Source organism: Pristiophorus japonicus, chromosome 6 (assembly GCF_044704955.1).
Source record: "Pristiophorus japonicus isolate sPriJap1 chromosome 6, sPriJap1.hap1, whole genome shotgun sequence".
Lineage (NCBI taxonomy): Eukaryota > Metazoa > Chordata > Chondrichthyes > Pristiophoridae > Pristiophorus > Pristiophorus japonicus.
In genome coordinates this window covers 193,357,690-193,385,211 of record NC_091982.1, presented here as the reverse complement: position 1 = coordinate 193,385,211, position 27,522 = coordinate 193,357,690, and the positions used below count along the sequence as shown (strand labels likewise).

The 27,522-nt window shown below is 43.4% G+C and overlaps 1 protein-coding gene across 6 annotated transcripts in view; it reads right to left on the bottom strand.

Moving 5' to 3' along the window:
- tbl1xr1a (TBL1X/Y related 1a) overlaps nt 1-27,522 on the bottom strand; it is a 213,089-nt gene that overhangs the window by 7,322 nt on the left and 178,245 nt on the right. For all 6 annotated transcript variants that reach the window (XM_070883509.1, XM_070883507.1, XM_070883510.1 and 3 more), the window contains 3 exons: nt 12,259-12,386; nt 6,019-6,184; nt 5,556-5,657 (listed from right to left, as the gene is read on the bottom strand). In XM_070883509.1, coding sequence (XP_070739610.1) covers nt 5,556-5,657; nt 6,019-6,184; nt 12,259-12,386 — 396 coding nt within the window. The remainder of the gene's footprint in view (nt 1-5,555; nt 5,658-6,018; nt 6,185-12,258; nt 12,387-27,522) is intronic.

Below are 27,522 nucleotides of genomic sequence, written 5' to 3'. Positions count from 1 at the left end.
CTGGGTGTTGAGATCCAATGGGGCTTGCATTTCCTAAGAGCAGCATTGAATGAGTTAATGTAACATTTGCAGCAAAATTCATGTTCAACAGATACCCTGGAAAATTGTTTAAATATTCGATCAATAAATTAACTCCAGCTCAGCAAGTGAGTTAACTCCTGCCTGTCCATTTTAGATTTTCCAGCTCTTTAACAAAGTCTCAACAAATAGCAGCAAATTTTAAAATAAAGTTGTTAATTTTAGCCCCCACCCCTCTGATTGGGGATGGGAAGGGGGAAAAGTGGTGGATTCAGTTTATAAGAACATAAGAAATAGGAACAGGAGTAGGCCATATAGCCCCTCAAGCCTACTCCGCCATTCAACACAATCATGGCTGATCTGATCATAGACTCAGTTCCACTTCCCTGCCCACTCTCCATAACCCCTTATTCCCTTATCGTTCAAGAAATTGTCTATTTCTGTCTTAAATTTATTCAATGTCCCAGCTTCCACAGCTCTCTGAGGCAGCGAATTCCACAGATTTACAACCCTCAGAGAAGAAATTTCTCCTCATCTTTTTTGAATGGGCGGCCCCTTATTCTAAGATTATGCCCTCTCGTTCTAGTTTTCCTCCATCAGTGGAAACATCCTCTCTGCATCCACCTTGTCAAGACCCCTCATAATCTTATACGTTTCAATAAGATCACCTCATTCTTCTGAATTCCAAAGAGTAGAGGCCCAACCAACTCAACCTTTCCTCATAAGTCAACCCCCTCATCTCCGGAATCAACCTAGTGAACCTTCTCTGAACTGCCTCCAAAGCAAGTCTATCCTTTCGTAAATATGGAAACCAAAACTGCACACAGTATTCCAGGTATGACCTCACCAATACCCTGTACAACTGTAGCAAGACTTCCCTGCTTTTATACTCTTGGCAATAAAGGCCAAGATTCCATTAGCCTTCCTGATCACTTGCTGTACCTGCATACTAACCTTTTGTGTTCATACACAAGTACCCCCAGGTCCGTTGTACTGCAGCACTTTGCAATTTTTCTCCATTTAAATAATAACTTGCTCTTTGATTTTTTTCTGCCAAAGTGCATGACCTCACATTTTGCAACATTATACTCCATCTGCCAAATTTTTGCCCACTCACTTAGCCTGTCTATGTACTTTTGCAGATTTTTTGTGCCCTCCTCACACATTTCCTTTCCTCCCATCTTTGTATCGTCAACAAACTTGGCTACGTTACACGCATTCCCTTCTTCCAAGTCGTAATATAGATTGTAAATAGTTGGGGTCCCAGCACTGATCCCTGCGGCATCCACTGGTTACTGGTTGCCAACCCGAGAATGAACCATTTATCCCGACTCTTTGTTTTCGGTTAGTTAGCCAATCCTCTATCCATGCTAATATATTACCCCCAACCCCGTGAACTTTTATCTTGTGCAGTAACCTTTTATGTGGCACCTTGTATCTCTAGTTTGAATGCCTTTTTCTGTTATTATTACAGTAACAACTTGCATTATGCGGCGCCTATCAGTGAAAATAAATCCCAAGGCACTTCACAGAGGGGTAAGGGGGAGAATTAATGCCGAGTCAAAGGAAAAGATGTTAGGAGGGGTAACCAAAAGCTTGGTTAAAAGTAGTGGCTTTTAAAGGAGGGCCTTAAAAGAGGAGCGGTTTAGGGAGGGAATTCCAAGGTGTGGGACCTAGGCAACTAAAGTTTTAGCTGTAAATGGTGGGGCGACAGGATGGGTGAGGTCATGAAGGGATTGAAACAGCAGGATCAGAACTTTAAATTTGAGATGTTGGGGGAATAGGAGCCAAGGTAGGTCACCAAGGACAGCGGTGATGGGTGAGCAGGACTTGGTGCCGGATAGCATACAGGCAGAAGAGTTTTGCATGTTCTGAAGTGTACAGAAGATTGAGGATGTCCAGTAGAGTTTTGAAAGGCAGTACCTCAGAAGAAGGAACTAGTTACATTGTCAACGAGCATGGAGGGTAGGAATGGAAGTTAGGTGGTCAGCAGTTTAGTAGGATTGGGTTCAAAGAATCTTGAGATGGTTCTTATGGCTGAGATAAGTTCAATGCGGCCATGAGAAGAGATGGGACAGAAACTGGAGAAAGATGCTGGTTCAGGGCTAGGGCAGGGTGTAGACTGGGGGCAGGTTTGGCTTGGTGAAAAAGGAAGGAAAGTAGAAGAGGGAGCAAAAGGTATCATCTCAATCTTAGTGACAAAGAGAATCATGAACTCCTTGCACTTGTTTTAGGTGGTGGTGGAGGGGTTTAGGGGGACGGTTGGTATTAGAGAAGTGCTCTCCATGATAATTCTGGAGTAGTAGGTGGTGTTGACAGTGAGGCTCGATAGTGCTGGAAAGTAGTCCAGCCAGATCTGGTGATGGGTAGCTAAATCAGTTATGTGACAGATGCACCCCTTGGAATTGAGGGAGCGAAAACAGGGACAGTACTAGGTGGAAGGACCATGATGAGAGAGGATAACGGTTTTGCTGGGGACAAAGGCCAGGGGTGAGGGAATGATTCAGCAAATCGACAGCTATACAAGTATTGTGGTGAATGAAAGGTCAAAGGCTCGACAGTTGGGAGTTTAAAAGTGCAGTTATAAATGATTTGGGGGAAGGATTTCCCCCCCCCCAAAGACTGATGCAGAAGGAAATGGGGTTGGAAGGGAATTGGGATGTTGAGGGATATAACGAAGTAGTTCGAGATGGCCTAGTCAGTGATTGAGAATGGGTGAAGAGAGGCTGCAGAAGATATCAAGAACAAGAGGACTGGCATGAATGTGTGTAGGAGAGTTTATATGGAGGGAGAGATTATGAAGGACAGGGGGTTAATAAATTCAGAGGGAAGTAGCACGGAGATCAAGAGACTGATGGAGAAATAATTTCTCAGACAGGAAATCAGGGTGATGTTTGGGGGCATGGTAAACAATGCAAATTTTAATGGAGAGCTTTCAGGAGTGGAACCAGTTGAGGTTCTCAAAGGAGAAAGTGCCAGAGGAGAAGAACTAACAAGGTAGTAACTTGGTACTACAGGCCACACCACCACCACGACAGTTTTAGCAGGGCAGTGGTGGAAAGTATAGCCAGGCGGAGAAGCTTTGGTAAGGGGCATGGCGTCACTACCCACAGTCAAGTTTCAGTCAAAGCCGGGATGTGAGTGCAATCATGTGCAGAGAGGTTGTGGGTGGCAAGCGCTTTGTCCACGTGAAGGGAAATTCTGCAAGGAAATACGGAATGGGGCATTGATTGTTCTGCTGACAGAATATAAGAGGCTACTGGTGGATGGAGTGAGCAGGATGGAAAGGTGGGTGACGTGGTTAGCCCCGGCAGTTGCCCCAAGTGAGGTCATCAATAGAGGAGGATGGGTAGTTGGGGTTACTGCTTGTAAATGACAGGTGCCTCGATGGTTCTTTAGAGAATGCCAAGGGAGGCGCAGATGGTAGCTGTGGGCTTATTCAAGGATGATTTAAGACTGGGGCAGGTGAGTAGGAAGGTAGAGTAGTCATGATTGGTTGGGGGAATGGATTGGGGGCAAAGTATTCAAGAGAGGAGAAATGAAAGATGGCATGACAGGACAGGGAGGAGACAGGACAGATAGATCAAGAGACAAAAAAAGATAGTAGCAATGGGCAGGCAAAATGCATACATGTATGGACACAGAGAGCATTCGGATTACATAGGCAGAGATTAGAAATCTTGGTGGCAAAAAGAAGACCTTTCCCCTCTCCTCCATGTACCTTGTATAAACTCCATACATTCAGTACCTTAATGTGACACTAAAATGCTACAAGATCTAATTATCCAACTGTCAGCCCACAGATGCAAAATGTCACTGGATGAACAACCTCACCAAACACCAAGACAATCCACAAAGACTCATAAATTCAACAGAAGGTGTCCTTTTTTTAAAAAAAAAGTGAGTCTCCATCTGTGGGTTAACTGATCCCCCATGATTTATTGGGTAAATGCATTGATCCCTAGTCTGTGTCGAGTTCCTGATAGTTTAACTGAGCAAAGGGCAATCCCTAGTTTGCTCCAATTCCATGATGGTTTACTGGGTAAAGCCACTGGCCCCTGGTCTGTACTGAGTCTCCAATGTCTTTGTGACTAAACAGTTATGGTGCATACAAAGGTCCCTAATTCTTTCTTGATGCAGATTCCATTTGCTTGGATTCTTGTACACCAACAGCACGATGAAACACAGCAATGCATCTTTAAGATCCCAGCATGTGCCTTCCTCAAGTTTACCATCAAAAAAAGAGAGAATATATCCCAGACTAAATGTTTTGCAGTTTCATCCCAATATATTTGTAGATTGGACACTTGCCTTGCAAATTATTAGATGGGGTTTTCAAATGCAGCGCAACAAATTAACTTTACCCAAATGTATAGTTTGAAATCATTATAGAAACATAGAAAAAATAGATGCAGGAATAGGCCATTCGGCCTTTCAAGCCTGCACCGCCATTCAATAAGATCATGGCTGATCATTCCTTCAGTACCCCTTTCCTGCTTTCTCTCCATACCCCTTGATCCCCTTAGCCGCAAGGGCCATATCTAATTCCCTCTTGAATATATCCAATGAACTGGCATCAACAACTTAATTATCAAATTAAGCATGCCAACACACCCGAAAGCTTTTCAAGCATTTGGTATTGTCAAATCATTTTATTTCCTTTACTGTTCAGCTTTTAAAAGAAAGACTCTCCTGAACTCTTAAAATAAATCTAGGTATGGGAAAAAAGACTTACCAGTGAATATCAGACTAGTTTGTCAATGAAACAATATAAACATGAACTTCAGAAAAAAGTCAGTAGGTGGAGACACTGCACTAAAAAAACATTCAATAGTTGTAAACTGGATAAAAGTACAAATCACATTGTTCTTGCGCAGTCAAATTTAGTATATGATATTGAACTGGAGTTTGACTACTCATTCTGTTTATGCAGTATATACTAGTTGATCTACAGTACAGCACACAAGTGAAGACCAAATGTAGCCTTAAGCTGAAAGCGGATTAGAGGGAAGAGAATAATTGGACCAGGATGCAAAGATGTAATATGGTCTCTTTTTGAAGTCATACATTCTATCCTTATTTTTGTATAATATTCTGACTAAACAAACATCGATTTGAGAAGCAGAGAAGTAGAGTTTTTTCTGCAATACAGGCCGAGGAGCTGGGAATGCAAAACTGAGGAGCTACACTGGCAGGAGGTATAATGACAGTGTGACATATTTACATAGGCAGTTCCCATTATAATGTAAAAACAGGAACTTATATTGGAAAAAGTTAACAGGAAGTGTGCACAGAAGCACGATTTTTAACAGATAAATGGGTTATTTGTTTAAAAACTCATTTTTAACTTGTGCCCTTAAAATGAAGGAAAAAATAATCTTACTTCGGATTTTGATGACAGTTATGATTTTAAAAATCACTCCAGGAAATGTGTCCCCTTTGTTGTTTGCAAATTGGTCTAAAGATGTTTTATAGTGCATATTCTAAGTTAGTTAACTCTAAATTCTGTTAGCATACAGGTCACTTATGGTACTTACTGAACCATCTGATGCACTTGCACCCACTTTATCCCCAGCTGCATTCCAACACACTTCAAAGATTCCTCCTGTTCCCCTGTAGCTATGGACAAGAGCACCTGTCTGTAAACAAACCAAATTACTTCAATTATCAGAGATGAGGCAGAGTATCAAAAATCTGAACACAACGCAATGTCAAGACTCCACAGGGTGTACTATGTGTGTGCAAAAAGCAATTCACGCGTGCGTTTGCACTATAATAAATTAGGAGGGAGAGAGAAAGGTGAAGGTAGGCGAGGTGATGGCAGCACAATCACCATTTTCTCTGTGATGATAGTTATACACAAACAGGACAGTGTACATACAAGAGTTACTGCTTTTGTCGGTTTATAAGCAGCCTTCCAACATGATTCTATGGTATAAAAAGGGTCAGATTGTGTGAGAAAGGGAATTTAACGTCTCTTCATCAGATGACAGCACATACCTGTGTGTTCCAGATGTGAACACACTTGTCGAAGGAGCCGCTAGCCAGGTACCTGCCATCTGGGCTGAACGCTACACTGTATACAGGTTCCTGGTGTTTGGTCAAAGTGTGGATACAGATACCTCGGTCCACATCCCATAGTCGTACAGTGGAGTCAAATGATGCACTGTAGAAAAAATTCCAAAGTCTAAGAGTACACTTCAAAGACCACATCAGCAGCATCCATGACATCTTTTATCACAAGTCTAAAAATACTCTCAATGTAAGGTACTCCCTCCATCCAGCTAAAGAAAAATATTTTTAAAGTCTCCTACCCTTTTAGGAGAAAAGTAATATCTACTGTTAAGAGGAGCCACGACAACCATTTTGAGCTCAAACTCATCACTGAGCCGCCCGACTAATATTAGTGGTGCAGTCATTAACAAGCAGCTCCATGCGATTCAGACTGACGTACACTCTTTTTGGTCTGGGTGCTGATCAAGAGTCATCATATCAAACTGTAAAACTCAGAGCCTGAGAGGTAGTGTTATAACCTTGAATCATTCCAGGTTTTTAACAATTCCATATGTTTACTGTTTATCAAGTAGCGGACATTTGGAAAAGCATGATTCAATCAAGCAGAGTCAACATGGTTTTATGAAAGGGAAATCATGTTTAACAAATTTGTTGGAGTTCTTTGAGGATGTAACGAGCAGGGTGGATAAGGGGGAAATCAGTGGATGTGGTGTATTTGGATTTCCAGAAGGCATTCGATAAGATACCACATAAAAGGTTACTGCACAAGATAAAAGTTCACAGGGTTGGGGGGAATATATTAGCATGGATAGAGGATTGGCTATCTAACAGAAAACAGATAGTCGGGATAAATGGGTCATTTTCCGGTTGGCAAACAGTGACGAGTGGGGTGCCGCAGGGATCGGTGCTGGGTCCTCAACTATTTACAATCGATATTAATGACTTGGATGAAGGGACCGAGTGTAATGTAGCCTAGTTTGCTGATGATACAAAGATGGGTGGGAAACCAAATTGTGAGAAGGACACAAAAAAAAATTGGCAAAGGGATATAGACAGGCTAAGTGAGTGGGCAAAAATTTGGCAGATGGTGTATAATGTGGGGAAAATGTGAGGTTATTCACTTTGGCAGAAAAAAATAGAACAGCAAATTATAATTTAAATGGAGAAAAATTGCAAAGTGCTGCAGTACAGAGGGACCTGGGGGTTTTTGTGCATGAAACACACAAAGTTAATATGTACAGCATGTAACCAGGAAGGCAAATGGAATGTTGGCCTTTATTGCAAGGGGGATAGAGTATAAAAGCAGAGAAATCCTGCTACAACTGTACAGGGTATTGGTGAGGCCACACCTGGAGTACTGCGTACAGTTTTGGTCTCCGTATTTAAGGAAGGATATACTTGCATTGGAGGCTGTTCAGAGAAGGCTCACTAGGTTGATTCCGGAGATGAGGGGGTTGACTTATGAAGATAGGTTGAGTAGGTTGTGATTATACTCATTGGAGTTCAGAAGAATGAGAGGTAATCTTATCGAAACATAAAAGATAATGAGGGGGCTTAACAAGGTGGATGCAGAGAGGATATTTCCATTCATAGGGGAAACTAAAACTAGGGTACATAGTCTCAGAATAAGGGCCCGCCCATTTAAAACTGAGATGAGGAGGAATTTCTTCTCAGAGGGCTGTAAATCTGTGGAGTTCTCTGCCCCAGGGAGCTGTGGAGGCTGTGTGATTGAATATATGTAAGGCGAAGATAGACAGATTTTTGAGGGAATAAAGGGTTATGAGCGGGCAGGGAAGTGGAGCTGAGTCCATGATCAGATCAGCCATGATTGTATTAAATGGCAGAGCAGGCTCAAGGGGCCAAGTGGCAACTCCTGCTCCTATTTCTTATGTTTTTGTCAGTAGCAAGTCCAACTGACGCACCAATGACTATATGTAATCAGAGTTTATTGAACAGAAATTTGCCTTTGATTACCAGGAAACAATATCTAATACATATTAGAAAGTAATAACTTAAGGTTTATGGTCTGGAAGCTACTAAATATTAAGAACTCAAAGCACAGACACATTTTCTAAGTGAGAATGTTAACAATTTACCAACATTACAGGTGTTTTAGTTAATTAACAAATTAGTAGTTTACGGGTAGTCTGGGACCTGATTGCATGTGTTTTTTTTCTACATTTGCCATGTTCTCGCTGTAGCCTAAACGCGAGAGTAAATTTACTGAAGCAATAAATCACATGACTGATATTACACACGTTAAAAAATGCATTCACGAGATGTGGGTGTCGCTGGCAAGGGCAGCATTTATTGCCTATACCTGATAGCCCTTGAGAAAGTTAGCGAGATACAGGCCAGCACTGCTCTCTCTAAGATGCACATGCACACTGATCCACGAGCTCCCACGCAGTTGGAATTGAAATGCCGTGCAGAGCTGGCGCAGGGGAGGGGCACAATACACAATGGTCCCGGGAATCCAGTCAGACTCGTTTGTGATTCTTGCGATTTCAGAGCCGATCGCAATTGCAGCACTTGAAGTGCGTGTCCCGATGGTTGATGGATTGCTGTGTAATGCCGAGGGGGATTTGGTTTTCTCCCTTGAACTTTGACCTTTAAGCTGGACAGCAAGAGAATCCTTCGCACTGTGACTCTTTGCCTTTCAGATTTCAGCGCCGCCTCGCGGTATACCGGAGCCACGCACGTGCAGTATCCAGTTGGGCCACGCTTTCGTCAGCTCCATGCAGAGGTCAGGGGATCTGTTGGAGGCTGGTGGTTGAAGATGGGAATCTTCATGGAGCATCTTCCTCCCCTCGTTAAGTTGTTTAATGGTTAACCACCATTCACGACTAGATGTGGCAGGACTGCAGAGATTTGATCTGATCCGTTGATTGTGGGATCACTTAGCCCTGTCTATATCATGCTGCTTCTGCTTTTTAGCATGCATGTAGCCCTGTGTTGCAGCTTCCCCAGGTTGGCACCTCATTTTTAGGTGTGCCTGGTGCTGCTCCTGGCATGCTCTTCTACTCTCCTTATTGAACCAAGGTTGGTCCCCTGGTTTTATGATAATGGGAGAGTGAAGGATATGCCAGGCCATGAGATTACAGATTGTGGTGGAATACAATTCTGTTGCTGGTGATGGCCCACAGCACCTCATGGATGCCCAATTCTGAATCTATCCCATTTAGCACGGCGGTAGTGCCACACAATACGATGAAGGGTATAGTCAGTGTGAAGACGGGACTTCGCTACCAATGCTGTCATAGACAGATGCATCTGCAACAGCTAAATTGGTGAGGACGTGGTCAAGTAGCTTTTTCCCTCGTGTGGGATCTCTCTCCACCTTTTGCAGGCCCAGTCTGGCAGCTATATCCTTCAGGATTCGGCCAGCTCGGTCAGTAGTGGTGCTACCGAGCCACGTTTGGTGATGGACATTGAAGTCCTCCACCCAGAGTACATTCTGCGCCCTTGCTTCTTCCAAGTGGTGTTCAACATGGAGGAGGATGGTCGTTTATAATCAGCAGGTTTCCTTGCCCATGCTTGACCTGAAGCCATGAGACCTCATGGGGTCCGGAGTCAATGTTGAGAACTCCCAGGGGCACTCCCTCCCAACTGTTTACCACTGTGCCGCCACCACCTCAGGTGGGTCTGTCCTGCCGGTGGGATAGGATATACCCAGGGATAGTGATGGAGGAGTTTGGTAAAGTGACGGAAAGGTATGATTCTGTGAGTATAACTATGTCAGGCTGTTGCTTGACTAGTCTGTGGGACAGCTCTCCCAATTTTGGCACAGTCCCCAAATGTTGGAGAGGCGGCCTTTGCAGGATCGACTGGGCTGGGTGTGCCGATGTCATGTCCATAGTCGATGCCAGGTGGTTTGTCCGGTTTTATTCTCGTAGCGGTTTGTGTACAACTGAGTGGCTTGCTCGGGCAGATAAAAGTCAACCACACTGCTGTGGGTCTGGATCACATATAGCAAAGACCAGGTAAGGACGGCAGATTTCCTTCCGTAAAGGACATTAACGAACCAGGTGGGTTTTTATGACAATCCGATAGTTTCATTACTAATACTAGCTTTCATATTCCAGATTATTTAATTAATTGAATTTAAATTCCCCAGCTGCCATGGTGGGATTTGAACTCACTGGATCATTAGTCCAGGCCACGGGATCATTAGTCCAGTAAGATAACCACTATGCTACCGTTCCCATTCTTCCTGTCCAAGAAGAAAGATGAATGTTTATTTCTGTTAAATCATAGTTTTTCCCGCTTTGTTTTTAATCCGGTGGCATAAATTGTGTATGCATTTTACTGCACTTTAAGTGCTGCATTTCTGACATGTTACACGGGGGTGTGCTGGTTCAAGAAGACAATGTTTATTAACAGAAGTGATTGAAGTTGGAAATACGGATACCCATTTTTATTCAATTCTTTTTAAAACTGTGAACTAAAGAACTACAGCACTTTATGTTTGATGGTTGTCTGGTTGCATTGTGATTAATATTCTAATTACTTATGTGGACATACAGCGCCATAGGTAAGCTGCCCCTGCTGCTTGTGCAGCCATTGCTATAGTGACATGAGGGATGGGCTAATACGTTGAAAACTTTAAAATTAATACAAATGCCTCTTTCAGCTCGCCTTGGGCTTTTGGATTGTTTATCGATGCATAACTATGTAACTGAGTGACATTTCTGACATGTTAATGCGTTATTATGCAGTTCTTTCATATCCCAGTCATTTCTGGCAAGTAATTTTTTTATTAAATAGAGTTAGTACATGATGAACTAAAAGCTTTTAATTAATTCTACTGAAAACAAACTTGCAGAATGAGCATGTAAATGACAAATGAATATCAATATAGCTAAGTGTGAGGTGGTACATTTTGGTAGGAGGAATAAGGAGGCGACCTACTCCTTGTAAAAATGAGAATCTAAATGAAGTAGAAGTGCATAGAGATCTAGGGATATAGATTCACCCCTAGAATCTATACCCCTTGATCTCTATGCACCTCTACTTCATTAAAAGTAGCAACGCAGGTTAAAAAAGCCATAAAATTACAAATAAAGCACTGGGCCTCATTTCTAGAGGCATAGAATTCAAAAGCAGAGAAGTTATGTTAAACTTCGATAGAACCTTGTCTGCTTGTCTCATGATGTGAGACGGTGGGGTGGCAACATGGTATTACTGTATATATGCTTTTAAGTGGTTGCTGTCGTTGTTGTAAAAGTTGTTTTAAAATTTGCACACAGACAAAACGGTCACACTCAAAGGTGTTCGTAGCCCGCTCTGTACAAAAAATATTAATAGGAACATTGGAGGCCAGTAGATTTAATATTTGTAATGCTACTTAACTCACAAAAAATGCTCGGTTGTTAAACCCTCCCAAAACCCTTTATTCCCAGTTATATAGCTTATCATTTGTTTTCCATCTCCCGCTGATTGGTAGTATTTGCTGAAGATGCAAGGACTATATTTATTATACTCAGCTCCTTCCTCAAAACGTTCACTCTTCTCGGTAATTTTGGTTTCTAAAATAAATTTTTCTCCCCGTTTTGTAGTTCCTGAAGCTGTAATTGGTGTAGCACAAGTGAGGCAAATTCCCATTGAGAGTCTTCAGTAGCCAGCATATAAACTGATGGTCATTTGTCATCATCTGGTTCTGCCTGGCTGGCTGCCCACAGCTGCAAAGTGCCTCATGAACATCCCATATAACCCTGATAAAAACAAATCTTGCCAAAATGCACCACAAGCGTAGAATTTTTCACTGTTGACTTAACTGTATAAAATACTGAAAAAAAGCACCCTCCTCCCCCCATTTTCTGTCTAGCTTATCATAGTACATTCTGGTACTGTAATTCCACAGGAACAGCACAACAACTAGAAATCCAAGAATGCAAGAATTTATTTGAGCAATTTGACGGGTGGGCTTTATGGTATTTCCCTGTTAGGGAATGGTAACCTTGGAAAAAAAATTCAAGGATTTGATTACTTGGCTTTCCAACCGTTATTCATTCCTCATTTTATAATTTGTTCACATTTAGTCATCTATTAATGTAGAAACTTAAATGATTAATGTTATTTAAGCCCATCATAATGTTTTGTCCTAAAAATGCTTTTGTGATGTGACGCACTAGCAGCACACTTTCAGATGAAACATCTTTGAAAGGAGCGACAGACATGTACAGACTCAGGACTTCTAATTACATAGATAAGATTCTTTCATACCTTGCTAACATAAGGTTGGCATTTGGATTGTTAGTACTAGGTCCTGTTGGACTCCACTTGATGGTATAGATTTCCTTATTGTGTGCTTGTAAATCATGGACGCATGCATCTTGCTTCATGCTCCAGATCTATATTAAAAACAAAATTGCATGAAAACCAATATGAAAACATTCATCTACAAACTTATTTATATACTACACTACTATGCTCAACACTGCATTTCAATCTTTTAATCTCTTAATAGATACATTAATGCATAACTTTTTAAAGTAATCTACTGAAAAAAATGTATAATTTGCATTTGACTAAAGTACAGAAGGAAAGACTATTCAGATCATAAAGCCCATCCTTTCTATAGCTCGTGTATAATTTCCCCCACTGATCACCTGAGGAAGATGCCTAACCACAAGTTAAAATTTCCAGGATTAATTTCTGAAAGCTTTAACTTTCCCACCCCCAAACTAACCTTGCAAAACTCCAGGATGCAATATTGCAGTCTCACTTATTCAACTCTAACCAGTTGAATCCCACAAATGACACAGGTCCAAATATACCCTCACGTCCTGCAATTTGTTTTAAAAGCCTTTTTACTTAAAAGATGTTGCTCAACATGGACTTAGAAACATAGAAAATAGGTGCAGGAGTAGGCCATCCAGCCCTTCGAGCCTGCACCACCATTCAATAAGATCATGGCTGATCATTCCTTCAGTACCCCGTTCCTGCTTTCTCTCCATACCCCTTGATCCCTTTAGCTGCAAAGGCCATATCTAACTCTCACTTGAATATATCCAATGAATTGGCATCAACAACTCTCTGCGGTAGGGAATTCCACAGGTTAACAACTCTCTGAGTGAAGAAGTTTCTCCTCATCTCAGTCCTAAATGGCTTACCCCTTAGCCTTAGACTGTGTCCCCTGGTTCTGGACTTCCCCAACATCGGGAACATTCTTCCTGAATCTAACCTGTCCAGTCCCGTCAGAATTTTATATGTTTCTATGAGATCCCCTCTCATCCTTCTAAATTCCAGTGACTACAGACCCAGTCGATCCAGTCTCTCCTCATATGTCAGTCCTGCCATCCCGGGAATCAGTCTGGTGGACCTTCGCTGCACTCCCTCAATAGCAAGAACGTCCTTCCTCAGATTAGGAGACCAAAACTGAACACAATATTCCAGGTGGGGCCTCACCAAGGCCCTGTACAACTGCAGTAAGACTTCCCTGCTCCTATATTCAAATCCCCTTGCTATGAAGGCCAACATGCCATTTGCCTTCTTCACCGCCTGCTGTACCTGCATGCCAACCTTCAATGACTGATGAACCATGACACCCAGGTCTCACTGCACCTCCCCTTTTCCTAATCTGCCGCCATTCAGATAATATTCTGCCTTCGTGTTTTTGCCCCCAAAGTGGATAACCTCACATTTATCCACATTATACTGCATCTGCCATGTATTTGCCCACTCGCCCAACCTGTTCAAATAACCCTGCAGCCTCTTAGTGTCCTCCTCACAGCTCACACCGCCACCCAGCTTAGTGTCATCTGCAAACTTGGAGATTTTACACTCAATTCCTTCATCTAAATCATTAACATATATTGTAAAGAGCTGGGGTCCCAGCACTGAGCCCTGTGGCACTCCACTAGTCACTGTCTGCCGTTCTGAAAAGGACCCGTTAATCCCGACTCTCTGCTTCCTGTCTGCCAACCAGTTTTCTATCCACATCAGTACATTACCCCCAATACCATGCACTTTAATTTTCCACACCAATCTCTTGTGTGGGACCTTGTCAAAAGCCTTTTGAAAGCCCAAATACACCACATCCACTGGTTCTCCCCTGTCCACTCTACTAGTTACATCCTCAAAAAATTCCAGAAGATTTCTCAAGCATAATTTCCCCTTCATAAATCCATGCTGACTTGGACCAATCCTATCACTGCTTTCCAAATGTGCTGCTATTTCATCCTTAATAATTGATTCCAACATTTTCTCCACTATCGATGGCAGGCTAACTGGTCTGTAATTACCCGTTTTCTCTCTCCCGCCTTTTTTAAAAAGTGGTGTTACATTAGCAACCCTCCAGTCCATAGGAACTGATCCAGAGTCGATAGACTGTTGGAAAATTATCACCAATGCATCCACTATTTCAAGGGTCACTTCCTTAAGTACTCTGGGATGTAGACTATCAGGCCCTGGGGATTTATTGGCCTTCAAGTATCATTTGCCAGTCTAATCTAGCCAATTCGTGCCTCATACCATCAAAGTTACCTTTCCTTAAGTTCGGGATCCTAGTTTCTGAATTAACTTTGTCACTCTCCATCTTAATAAAAGAAGTCGACCATATTATGGTCACTCTTCCCCAAGGGGCCTAGCACAACAAGATTGCTAATTAGTTCCTTCTCATTACACATCACCCAGTCTAGGATGGCCAGCCCTCTAGTTGGCTCCTCGACATATTGGTCTAGAAAACCATCCCTAATACACTCCAGGAAATCCTCCTCCACCGCATTAGTACCAGTTAGGTTAGCCCAATCAATATGTAGATTAAAGTCAGCCATGATTACTGCTGTACCTTTATTGCACACATCCCTTATTTCTTGTTTGATGCTGTCCCCAACCTCACTACTACTATTTGGCAGCCTGTACACAACTCCCACCAGTGTTTTCTGCCCTTTGGTATTCCGTAGCTCCACCCATACCAATTCCACATCATCCAAGCCAATGTCCTTCCTTCCAATTGCATTAATTTCCTCTTTAACCAGCAACGCCACTCCGCCTCCTTTTCCTTTCCGTCTATCCTTCCTAAATGCTGAATACCCTTGGATGTTGAATTCCCAGCCTTGGTCACCCTGGAGCCATGTCTCCATGATGCCAATCACATCGTGTCCGTTAACTGCTATCTGTGCAGTTAATTCGTCCACCTTATTCCGAATACTCCTCGCATTGAGGCACAGGGCCTTCAGGCATGTCTTTTTAACACACTTTGACCCTTTAGAATTCTGCTGTAAAGTGTCCCTTTTTGTTTTTTGCCTTGGGTTTCTCTGCCCTCCACTTTTATTATTCTCCTTTCTATCTTTTGCTTCTGTCTCCATTTTATTCCCCTCTGTCTTCCTGCATAGGTTCCCATCCCCCTGCCATATTAGTTTGACTCCTCCCAAACAGCACGAGCAAACACTCCCCCTAGGACATTGGTTCCGGTCCTGTCCAGGTGCAGACCGTCCGGTTTGTACTGGCCCCACCTGCCCCAGAACCGATTCCAATGTCCCAGGAATTTGAATCCCTCCCTTCCGCACCGCTGCTCAAGCCACGTATTCATCTGAGCTATCCTGCGATTCCTACTCTGACGAGCACGTGGCACTGGTAGCAATCCTGAGATTACTACTTTTGAGGTCCTACTTTTTAATTTAACTCCTAGTTCCCTAAATTCGCCTCGTAGAACCTCATCCCATTTTTTACCTATATCGTTGGTACCTATATGCACCACGACAACTGGCTGTTCACCCTCCCTTTTCAGAATGTCCTGCACCCACTCCGAGACATCCTTGACTCTTGCACCAGGGAGGCAACATACCATCCTGGAGTCTCGGTTGCAGCCGCAGAAACGCCTACCTATTCCCCTTACAATCGAATCCCCTATCACTATTGCTCTCTCACTCTTTTTCCGGCCCTCCTGTGCAGCAGAGCCAGCCAGCCACGGTGCCATGAACTTGGCTGCTGCTGCTCTCTCCTGATGAGTCATCCCCCTCAACAGTACTCAAAGCGGTGTATCTGTTTTGCAGGGGGATGACCGCAGGGGATCCCTGCACTACCTTCCTTGCACTGCTCTTCCTGTTGGTCTTCCATTCCCTATCTGGCTGTGAACCCTTTACCTGCGGTAAGACCAACTCACTAAATGTGCTATTCACATCATTCTATTTATATTTATTGATTTATATATAGCACTCTACAAGCAAAAGAAAACATTGGAGTGCATAAGCTATGAAAATAAGCACTAATCAGAAGGAGGAGGAAAACTTGGATGGGGGAACGACTGAAGACAAGGTTTAAAAGGTTTTAAAGGAGTTTTTTGAAGGTAGAGAAATAAGCAGCAAGGCAAAGTGGTTCTGGGAGAAAGTTCCAGAGGCCAGACGCTGAAAGATTGGCCTCCAATGGTGGAGTACAGGAAGCAGTAGTTTGGTGTTAGTAAAGCAGAGGGCACCTGCAGGGACATATGGCTGGTTGCTCAGATAGGGTTGAGCGAGATTGTGGAAGGATTTTAAAGATGAGCCCAAGAATTTGTTAGGATACAGAGAATCAGTGGAGATTACAAAGACATGGATAATGAACGTACAGGAGAGGGTGCAGGCCACAGAGTTCTGAATTAGAAAGTCTATGAGACAGGGCGGAGGAATGTAGTAAGGAGAGAATTTATTAAATCAATCCGAGATGACGAAAATATTCCTTAGGGCTTTAGCAATGAAGAGGTATGGGTGTTGGCGAGTGATGCTCTAAAGATGGAAGGAAGTGGTTTTGCTAGAGTACATGTAGAGAAAGCATTATAGTTTGGGATCAAACATGACCTCCTGATTTAGCCTGAGGGAGCAGCCTGGGAGTCAGAGGCAAAAAGAAAAAATGCTAACGGGAGCAGAAAGCATGGCTTCATTTTTGTTGATGTTGAGCTGGAGGAAATTGTGCATCATTCAGAGCCCATTGTTAGACACATGAAAGAAACACCTTGGATAATGAACGTACAGGAGAGCGCGCAGGCCACAGAGTTCTGAATTAGAAAGTCTATGAAACAGGGCGGAGGAATGTAGTAAGGAGAGAATTTATTAAATCAATCCGAGGTGATTCAAGCCAAAAGGTTAAGTTGGGCATTATCAGCATACAAGTGGAAGCTCATCCATAGTTGCAAATGATGTAACTGAGGGACAGTGTGTAGACAATGAATATGAGAACACCCAGTGTAGAGCCTTGGGGCACCCTGGAGATAATTGGGTGGGGACTGGCAGAGAAACTGACTCGACGTGTTAAATACATTGGGACCGACCGATATGAGCAGAACCACAAAAGTACAATGCTATGGAAGCAAAGAAGAATGGAGTAAATATGTAACAATAAAGAGATTCATCTAACTTCAGTTGTGAGCGAACATTTAGAATCGATAACAACATCACATTAATTGGCACTTAAGATCGGCTAATTAAGGATACCCATCCTGGATATGTTAAAGGGAAGTTGTGTTTGTCAAATTGAGGAGGTTTTTTTTGAACATTTGGCTGAAAGGAAAAGCATTAGATGGGAAAGAGAAAGAAAGATAAAATAAAAGGAGAGATAGCAAACAGCAAGGAGGTCTTTAAGAGTCTGGGGAGGATAGGGACAGTTTAGCAGAATGGGCAAACAGGTGGCAGGTGCAATCAGAATATTCTCAATGGAAAAATGTTGAAAGGTGCGAAGGAACCCAGGGGTTCAAATACATAATTTTTTTGAAAGTGCAGGTGCAGGCAGGTGAAGTTAAAAGACGGCCAATAGCATTTTGGCTTTATAAACAGGAACATAAGAGTGCAAAAGCAGAGTGATCATGATAAATTCGTACACGGCAATGATGGAGTCACAGCTTAGATAACTATGAGCAGTTTTGAATGCCCAATTGTAAAGCCGGAAAGTAAACAGCAAAGATACATCAGGATCATAGTAAGGATAAGAAAATGTAGTTAAAAGGTTAACATTGAGTTAGAGGGACAATTTTCACTGGCCATGGGAAGATTTAATAAAGGTTTTTTTTAAATTATGAGGAATTTCGATAGTGTGAATAAGGGAGGGTATTCAGTGACAAGAGCATCAATTTAAAATTGTTACTAGAAGAGTAAGGAAAGAGGTTAAAAAAAAATATCTGTATGCAAAGGTATCTATTAAATGCTTTGCCACAGGGACTAGTTGATAGAGACAATTGAATTTTTTTTTACGGGACGTATTATAAAGTTACAAAGTAATTACAGCACAGAAACAGGCCATTCGATCCAAGCCAGTGTTTATGTGACACATCAGCCTCCCCTTCACCCCCCTTTAACTAATCCTTCTATTCCTTTCTCCCTCATGTGCTTATCTAGTTTCCCCTTGAATACATCTATGGTTACTGCACAAGATAAAAGTTCACAGGGTTGGGGGTAATATATTAGCATGGATTGAGGATTGACTTACTAACAGAAAACAGAGAGTCGGGATAAACAGGTTATTTTCCGGTTGGCAAACAGTGACTAGTGGGATGCCGAAGGGATCGGTGCTGAGGCCTCAACTATTTACAATCTATATTAATGATTTGGATGAAGGGCAGAGTGTAATATAACCAAGTTTGCTGATGATCCAAAGATGGGTGGGAAAGCAAATTGTGAGGAGGATACAAAAAATCTGCAAAGGGACATAGACAGGCTAACTGAGTGGGCAAACATTTGACAGATGGAGTATAACGTAGGAAAATGTGAGGTTATCCACTTTGGCAGAAAAAATAGAAAAGCAGATTATAATTTAAATGGAGAAAAACTGCAAAGTGCTGCATTACAGAGGGACCTGGGGGTCCTTGTACATCAAACACAAAAAGATAGTATGCAGGTACAGCAAGTGATCAGGAAGGCAAATGGAACGTTGGCCTTCATTGCAAGGGGGATGGAGAATAAAAGCCGAGATGTCCTGCTACAACTGTGAGGCCACACCTGGAGTACTGCGTACAGTTTTAGTCTCCGTATTTAAAAAAGGATACACTTGCATTAGAGGCTGTTCAGAGAAGGTTCACTAGGGTTGATTCCGGAGATGAGGGGGTTGACTTATGAAGATAGGGTCTATACTCATTGGAATTCAGAAGTATGAGAGGTGATCTTATTGAAACATACAAGATAATGAGAGGGCTTGACAAGATGAATGCAGAGAGGATATTTCCACTCATGGGGAAAATTAAAACTGGGGGCATAGTCTGAGAATAAGGGGCCGCCCATTTAAAACTGAGATGAGGCGGAATTTCTTCTCTCAGAGATTGTAAATCTGTGAAATTCACTGCCCCAGAGAGCTGTGGAGGCTGGGTCTTTGAATATATTTAAGGCAGAGATAGATAGATTTTTGAGCGATAAGGGAATAAAGTGTTATGGGGAGCGGGCAGGGAAGTGGAACTGAGTCCATGATCAGATCAGCCATGATCTTATTAAATGGTGGAGCAGGCTCGAGAGGTCAATGGCCTACTCCTGCTCCTATTTCATGTGTTCTTGTATTCGCCTCAACTAGACCCTATGGTATCAAGTTCCACATTCTAACCACTCTCTGGGTAAAGAATTCCCTATTGGATTTATTAGTAACTTTCTTGTATTTATGGCCTCTAGTTCTGATCTCCCCTGCAAGTGGAAACATCTCCTTTACCCCTACCCTATCAAATCCTTTCATAACCTTAAAAGCCTCCATCAGGTCACCCCTCAGAGGGGTCATGGCTCAGGAGCGGCGCAGTATTTAATAGCAGCGGGGCCGGGGCCCAGGGTAGGGACAGCATTTAAAAGCGGGGTCGGGGCCCAAGGGTGGCACAACAGAGCTTGGTCTCCAGTCGTCTTCGTCAATCCTCGCCACTGGACCAAGGCCTAGCTCTGTCAAGCCCGTGTGGTGGCTGGTGTGCAACGGTCTCCACACGTTAAAAAAAATCCATGCACAAGCATCTTCCACCTTTTAAGATGAAGCTCACTGCAACACCTGTGAGCCCATCTATTTTTTGGGTGCGAAGAGCGTCATCCTCATCACAAGAAACTGCCTATATACCCCTCAATATTCTCTTGTCTAGAAAAAAAAGAGCTCCACAGCCTGCTCAATCTTTCCCGATGGGTATAACCTCTCAGTTTCTGGTATTATTCTAGTAAATCCTTTTTTTTAAATATATATACACCTTCTCCAGTGCCTCTATATCCTTTTTATATGGAGACCAGAACTACTCACAGTACTTCAAGTGTAGTCTAACCAAGGTTCTATACAAAGTTGATAAATATTTGAAGTAGAGGAAAAGATAATGGGCTATGGAGAGAGAGCAGAGTAATTGGTTTAGTTTTGGATTGTATTCGCAAAGAGCAGGCGCGGACATGATGGGCCGAATGGCATCCTTTTATGCTATAAGCTTCAATGGAGTAGTCAAAAGTTGCAAAGTGATTGTGGGTTGATTGGAAACTGGATTGAAGGGACTCAAACTGGGTGTCATGGGCAAAGTTTGTAATGGAGTTGCAACAATATGTGCAAGGATTCTTGGCAAGAAATGATAGGTTAGCAGTAGGGCGATATAGAGTAAACCGAAAAGTCAAAAGCAAACACTATACAGTGTTGATGGAAGTGGGTTTAAAAGGATGGAGATCTTAAGATAGAGACAGCAATGATGTTGGCAAACATGGAGTTAAGAGAAAGCAGGATAATTAGGAGTGGAGTTGGGAAAGGATTGGATAATGGGCTCAAATGCAGAGTAAGGCTCTTTATAGTCTGCCTCAATAATGTGTCGAGGCCAAATCTCAGAGCAACCTTATGCATCAGTAACATTTTTCAAATTGTCACATCAGCCATCCTGTGCCTTGAGTGCACCAAATAGTGCCAAATTAGCAGATTTTTTTGATATGACCACTGCAACTAAATGGAGACTCCTGAAACTCATTTAAATAGGTCTCTTACAGCTAGCCAAGAGAGATTTTCATCTCAAGACTGAATTTGAACCGAAGCCTCAAAAGTGAAAGGTCAGCTTCTAATCCACTGTACCCCTAATCTGCAGTGTTTTCAATTACTGCTTACCTAATTGCAAGATAACAATTTATGAGATACCCTTGAGATGTTGCAATATGGTAAAGTCTCTTAAATTCTAAGCTGTTGAACTGTATCCACAACCGAGCTTCCCAATGAAGCTTGGATACCATAACCTGTATAATGCATGCAATACTTTGAGGGCTATTGATGTTAACTTCATACTGGACAGAGAATGGTTTCATCTCTGAACCATGGCACTGACAACACTATGCCTTAAAGGGAAGAGCAGAAGCAATGGGACTGAAAACATTTCAGTGCAGCAGATGGACAGCAGCAAGCACATTAACTTCAGAAGGTTTTAAAGGTTCTAATTGTCTCATCTGATACTGTTCAGCATACATGAGGGTCCCGCCCATTTCCAGTGGGAGCTGCGGCCACCTGGATCGATGTCTGCCCAAAAATTAAGAATGGGAACTGAGCGGTAAGCTGGTGTTTCCGTTCCACGTGCTAATTTAATCCTGTAACTGTCCTGTTTTTAAGCACAAATCATTGAAATTTATAGCACGGAAGGAGGCCATTCGGCTCATCGTGTCCGCGCCGGTCGACAAAGAGCTATTCAGCCTAATCCCACTTTCCAGCTCTTGGTCCGTAGCCTTGCAGGTTACAGCATTTCAAGTGCCTATCCAAGTACTTTTTAAACGTGGCAAGGGTTTCTGCCTCTACCACCCTTTCAGGCAGTGAGCTCCAGACCCCCACCACCCTCTGGGTGAAAACATTTCCCCTCAAATCCCCTCTAAACCTCCTACCAATTACTTTAAATCTATGCCCCCTGGTTGTTGACCCCTTGGCTAAGGGAAATAGGTATGTCCTACCCGCTCTATCGAGGCTCCTCATAATTTTATGCACCTCAATAAGGTCTGCCCTCAGCCTCCTCTGTTCCAAAGAAAACAAACCCAGCCTATCCAATCTTTCCTCATTGCAAAAATTCTCCATTCCAGGCAACATCCTTGTAAGTCTCCTCTGCACCCTATCCAGTACAATCACATCTTTCCTGTAATGTGGTGACCAGAACGGCACGCAGTACTCTAGCTGTGGCCTAACTAGTGTTTTATATAGTTCAAGCATAACCTCCCTGCTCTTGTATTCTGTGCCCTGGCTAATAAAGGCAAGTATTCCGCATACCTTCTTAACCACCTTATCTATCTGTCCTGCTACCTTCAGGGATCTGTGGACTTGCACTCCAAGATCCCACTGTTCCTCTATACTTCAGTATCCTACCATTAAATGTGTATTCCCTTGCCTTGTTAGGCCTCCCCAAATGCATTACCTCACACTTCTCTGGATTGAATTCTATTTGCCACTGTTCAGCCCACCTGACCAGTCCATTGATATCTTCCTGCAGTCTACAACTTTCTTCATTATCAACTACACGGCCAAGTTTTGTATCACTTGCAAACTTCTTAATCGTACCTCCAACATTCAAGTCTAAATCATTGATATATACCACAAAAAGCAAGGGATCTGGTTCTGAGCCCTGCAGAACCCCACTGGAGACAGCCTTCTAGTCACAAAAACACCCATCGACCATTACCCTTTGCCTCCTGCTTCTGAGCCAATTTTGGATCCAACTTGCCACTTTGCCTTGGATCCCATGGGCTTTTACTTTCATGACCAGTCTGCCATGTGGGACCTTATCAAAAGCCTTGCTAAAATCCATGCAGACTACATCAAGCGCACAACCCTCATCGACCATCCTTGTTATCTCCTCAAAAAATGCAATCAAGTTAGTCAGACACGACCTTCCCTTAACAAATCCATGCTGACGGTCCTTGATTAATCCGTGTCTTTCTAAATGAAGATGTATCCTGTCCTTCAGAATTTTCTCCAATCATTTTCCCACCACCGAGGTTAGGCTGACTGGCTTATAATTACTTGGTCTATCCCTTTCTCTTTTTAAACAGCGGTACAACGTTCGCAGTCCTCCAATCCTCCGGCACCACACCTGTAGCCAGAGGATTGGAAAATGATGGTCAGAGCCTCTGCTATTTCCTCTCTTGATTCTCTCAACAGCCTGGGATACATTTTATCCGGGCCTGGGGATTTATCCACTTTCAAAGATGCTAAACCACTTAATACTTTATCTCACACTGTTTATTTCATGTAATATTTCACACTCCTCCTCCCTGATTGCAATGTCTGCATCGCCCCTCTCTTTTGTGAAAACGACACAAAGTATTAATTAAGAACCATACCCACTTCTTCCACCTCCATACACAGATTACCTTTCTGGTCTCTAATAGGCCCTAATCTTTCTTTAGTTATCCCCTTGTTCTTAATGTATTTATGAAACACCTTTGGGTTTTCCTTGCCAACATTTTTTCATGCTCTTTCTTTGCTTTCCTAATTTCCTTTTTAACTTCACCCCTGCACTTTCTATACTCCTCTAGGGTTTCAGCAGTGTTTCGCCTCCCTTTTTTTCTTTATGTTATCCTGTATGCCCCTTGACATCCAGGGTGCTCTAGATTTGTGAGTCCCACCCTTTCTTTAAGGGAACATACTTGCTCTGAACCCTCACTATCTTCTCCTTGAATGCCTTCTGTAATGTATTTGCTTCATGGGTTCTTCATTTAAACATTCATAGCAACACATTGCTATTATTGCTACTGGTTGATATATTAACAAAGGTTTAACAATCACACTACACATTACCAGTTCATCCACTAGGCTCACAACCGCATGCCTCATCGTGGATGACCTAGACCCAGCTGACTGGGGTTTATTGAGTCTTGTGAACATCACATGACTGGCTAAGCCACTCACAATACAACAGCTCTACAAGCCTCTGAGCATACTCACAGGTGCATACATTACACCTCCCACTGCTCGGACACCGATTTCCCTTCAAGTAGCTGTTTCCAGTCCACTTTGGCTAAATCACATCTTAGCTTAGTAAAATTGGCTTTTCCAAATTGAGAACTTTTAATCATGGTCTATCTTTGTCCTTTTCCATAACAACCCTAAATCTAACTAAATGATGATCAGTAGCACCAAAGTGCTCTCCCACTGATAACCTTCCACCTGCCCAGTTTCATTCCCTAAAACCATCCAGAACCGCCACCTCCCTTGTTGGGCTTGCTATATACTAGCTAAAAAAAAGTGCTCCTGAATGCATTTTAGGAATTCTGCATCCTCTCTACCTTTCACAATAATTCTATCCCAGTTAATATTAGGGTAGTTGAAATCCCCTACTATTACTGCCCTACAGTTTTTGCACTTCTCAGAAATTTGCCTACATATTTGCATTTCAATCTCCCTCTCGACTGTTTGGGGGTCTATAGTATATTCCCAGCTGTATGATCGGCCCTTATTTGTTCTTTAGTTCATCCCATATGGCCTCATTTGATGATCCTTCTAACAAATCATTCCTCCTCACAGCTGTAATTGTTTCTTTAATCAATACCCCGCCTCCTTTTTTATTCCCCTCTCTATCCCGTCTGAAAACCCTGTAACCAGGAATACTGAGCTGCCATTCCTGCCCTTCTTCCAGCCATGTCTCAGTAATGGCTATAATATTATACACCTAGGTCTATGTGCCCTCGGCTCATCTGCCTTATTCCCCAGCCTCCTTGCATGGAAGTACAGGTGCAGCGTCCTGTATCCGGGACCGAGGCCATTCCAGATTTTGAGTTTTGCTGGATTTTGGAATGACTTTGACGTCACGAATCCGGAAACATCCAAGCCCAGGATCGGTATTTCCAGATTTCGGAACGTCAGAAAAAGGCGGGGGGGGGCTCATCCATGAGTTGTTTGGGTCGGCGTGTAGATGTTCGGGCGGGTCCCGCCACTGAGGAGGTGTTCGGGTGGGCCCTGCCGCCGAGGACATGTTCGGGCGGGTCTCACCCTCGAGATGTTCGGGCGGGGCCCCGCCGCGGAGGTGGTGATCGGGCGGCCCTGTTGTGGAGGTGGTGTTCGGGCGGGCCGGCAAGGTGAGGCCCAAGTTCGGGCGACGGCGAGGGGCGCTGCGGCGAGGTCTGAGGCCGGGCGACAGCGGCGAGGCGAGGCCCGAGATCGGGCAGTGGTGGCACCTCGAGGTCGGCAGAGTCCAGATTCCGGAACATTTTACGGATTCCGGACGACACTGCCACCAATCGGTCCGGAGTCCGGATTCCAGAACTCCAGATTTTGGACGCTGCACCTGTATATACTATTTAGCACTGTCAAACTCCCTTGTCTATTTTCTAGCCTTTGTTTCCTGTCTTCCAAACTCGCTTACTAATTTTCTGCCCTACAATTCCAGCTTTGCTGATGTTCCTTCTGAAACCACTCTCAAGTTCCCATCCCCGTGTCAAGCTAGTTTAATCCCTCCCCAACAGCACTAGGACCCGTGAGGATATTGCTCCCGGCTCTATTGAGATGCAACCCGTCCCGCTTGTACAGGTCCCAATGCCTCAGGAATCTAAAGCCCTCCCTCCTGCACCATCTTGCCAGCCACGCAGTCATCTGCTCTATCCTCCTATTTCTGTACTCACTAGCACCTGGCACCGGGAGTAGTCTGGAGATTACTTCTTTGAGATCCTGCTTTTTAATCTCTTTCCGAGCTCCCTAAAATCTGCCTGCAGGACCTCATCCCTCTTTCTACCTATGTCGTTGGTATCGATATGGACAACTACCTCTGGCTGATCACCCTCCTCCCTCAGAATGTCCTGCAGTCATTAAGTGACATCCTTGACCCTGGCAGCAGGGAGGCAACACCCTGAAGTCCTGTCTGCAGCCGCAAAAACGCCCGTCTGTTCCCATAACTATCGAATCCACTATTGCTCTTTTACTCTTCTTCCTCCCCATCCCTGTGCAGTTGAACCACCCATGGTGCCATGGACTTGGCTCTGGCTGCACTGCCCAGAGAAACCATCGCCCTTACCAGTATCCAGAACTGAAAACTGGTCAGCGAGCGAGATGCATTCCAGGGACTCCTGTCCTACCTGCCTGGTCCCCCTTGTCTGTCTGGCAGTCACCCATTCCCTCTCTGCCTGCACATTCTTAAGCTGCGGGGTGACTACCTCGAGAATCGTGCTATCGACAAAAGTTCTTAGCCTCGCGGATGCACTGCAGTGACTCCAGCCGCCACTCAAGCTCCTAAACCAGGTGCTTGAGCTGCTCTAGCTGGCGACACTTCCCACATACGTGGTCATCCAGGCCACAAGCAGCGTCCAGGGCTTCCCACATTGCACGGAATGTGCATTCCATGGGACTGAGCTGTCCTGCCGTGCCTCTATTTAATAGGCTATTTACTAGCTTTGCAGAAACTTAAGACTAAGATGTATCTAATTAAAATTAATATATGGTATTACAGTTACTACTTTAATACAGTAATTACAGTTATTAATTTAATAAAGTATTAACAGTTACCAATCTCTAAGTTTTTGCTTTATCCCAAACCAGCTATTAAACCCGGCCCCTTGAAGAGCAAGAAAAGAAAATGACGTGACCTTTACCGACCTATCAGTTACCAGCTATTCTGTGATGTCACTCCACGTGTTTTTTTTTCCTCACTACTGCTCTTAGTAAGTGTGGGCCTCTCTCTCTCCCACTCTTTAACAGAAGAAATACGAGCAGGAGTAGGCCATTTGGCTCCTCGAGCCTGCTCCGCCATTCTATAAGATCATGCCTGATCTGATCATGGGCTCAGCTTCACTTCCCTGCCTACTCCCCATAACCCTTTACTCCCTTATCGCTCAAAAATCTGTCTATCTCCGCTTTAAATATATTCAAAGACCCAGCCTCCAAAGCTCTCTGGGGCAGTGAATTCCACAGATCTCTGGGGCAGTGAATTCCACAGATTTACAACCCTCAGAGAAGAAATTCCTCCTCATCTCAGTTTTAAATGGGCAGCCCCTTATTCCGAGACCCAACCTATCTTCATAAGTCAACCCCCTCATTTCCGGAATCAACCTAGTGAACCTTCTCTGAACAGCCTCAAATGCAAGTATATCCTTTCTTAAATAAGGAGACCAAAACTGCACGCAGTACTCTCGATGTGGCCTCACTAATACCCTATACAGTTGTAACAGGACCTCTCTGCTTTTATACTCCATTCCCCTTGCAATAAAGGCCAACAATTCCATTTGCCGTCCTGATTACTTGCTGTACCTGCATACAAACATTTTGTGTTTCATGCACAAGGACCCTCAGGTATATATCCTCGGTCTCGGCTCAGGCTCCACCCAGGGCCTCTCGCTGCTAGTGACACAAAAATCATTCCCATGGTGTTTAACGATTCCCATCTAATGCACAAATGTACAAAATGTGACTCTATTCATTATAACAGGAAAGACAGTGGGTCTAGGCTTCATGTTAAGAAACTGATTTGACAATGTTCCACCAATGCTTGGAACTGGTCAAGCAGTTGACCTTGCATTTGGACTTTGAAAAGCAAATCTTGGAATCTTTTCAAATTACAACTTAGCAAAAATATATGATTGCCTGTCCTATTTTATTCTTTAATCGTCCCCATTTATCAAGATTTGTTTAAGGCTGAGAGCTGAA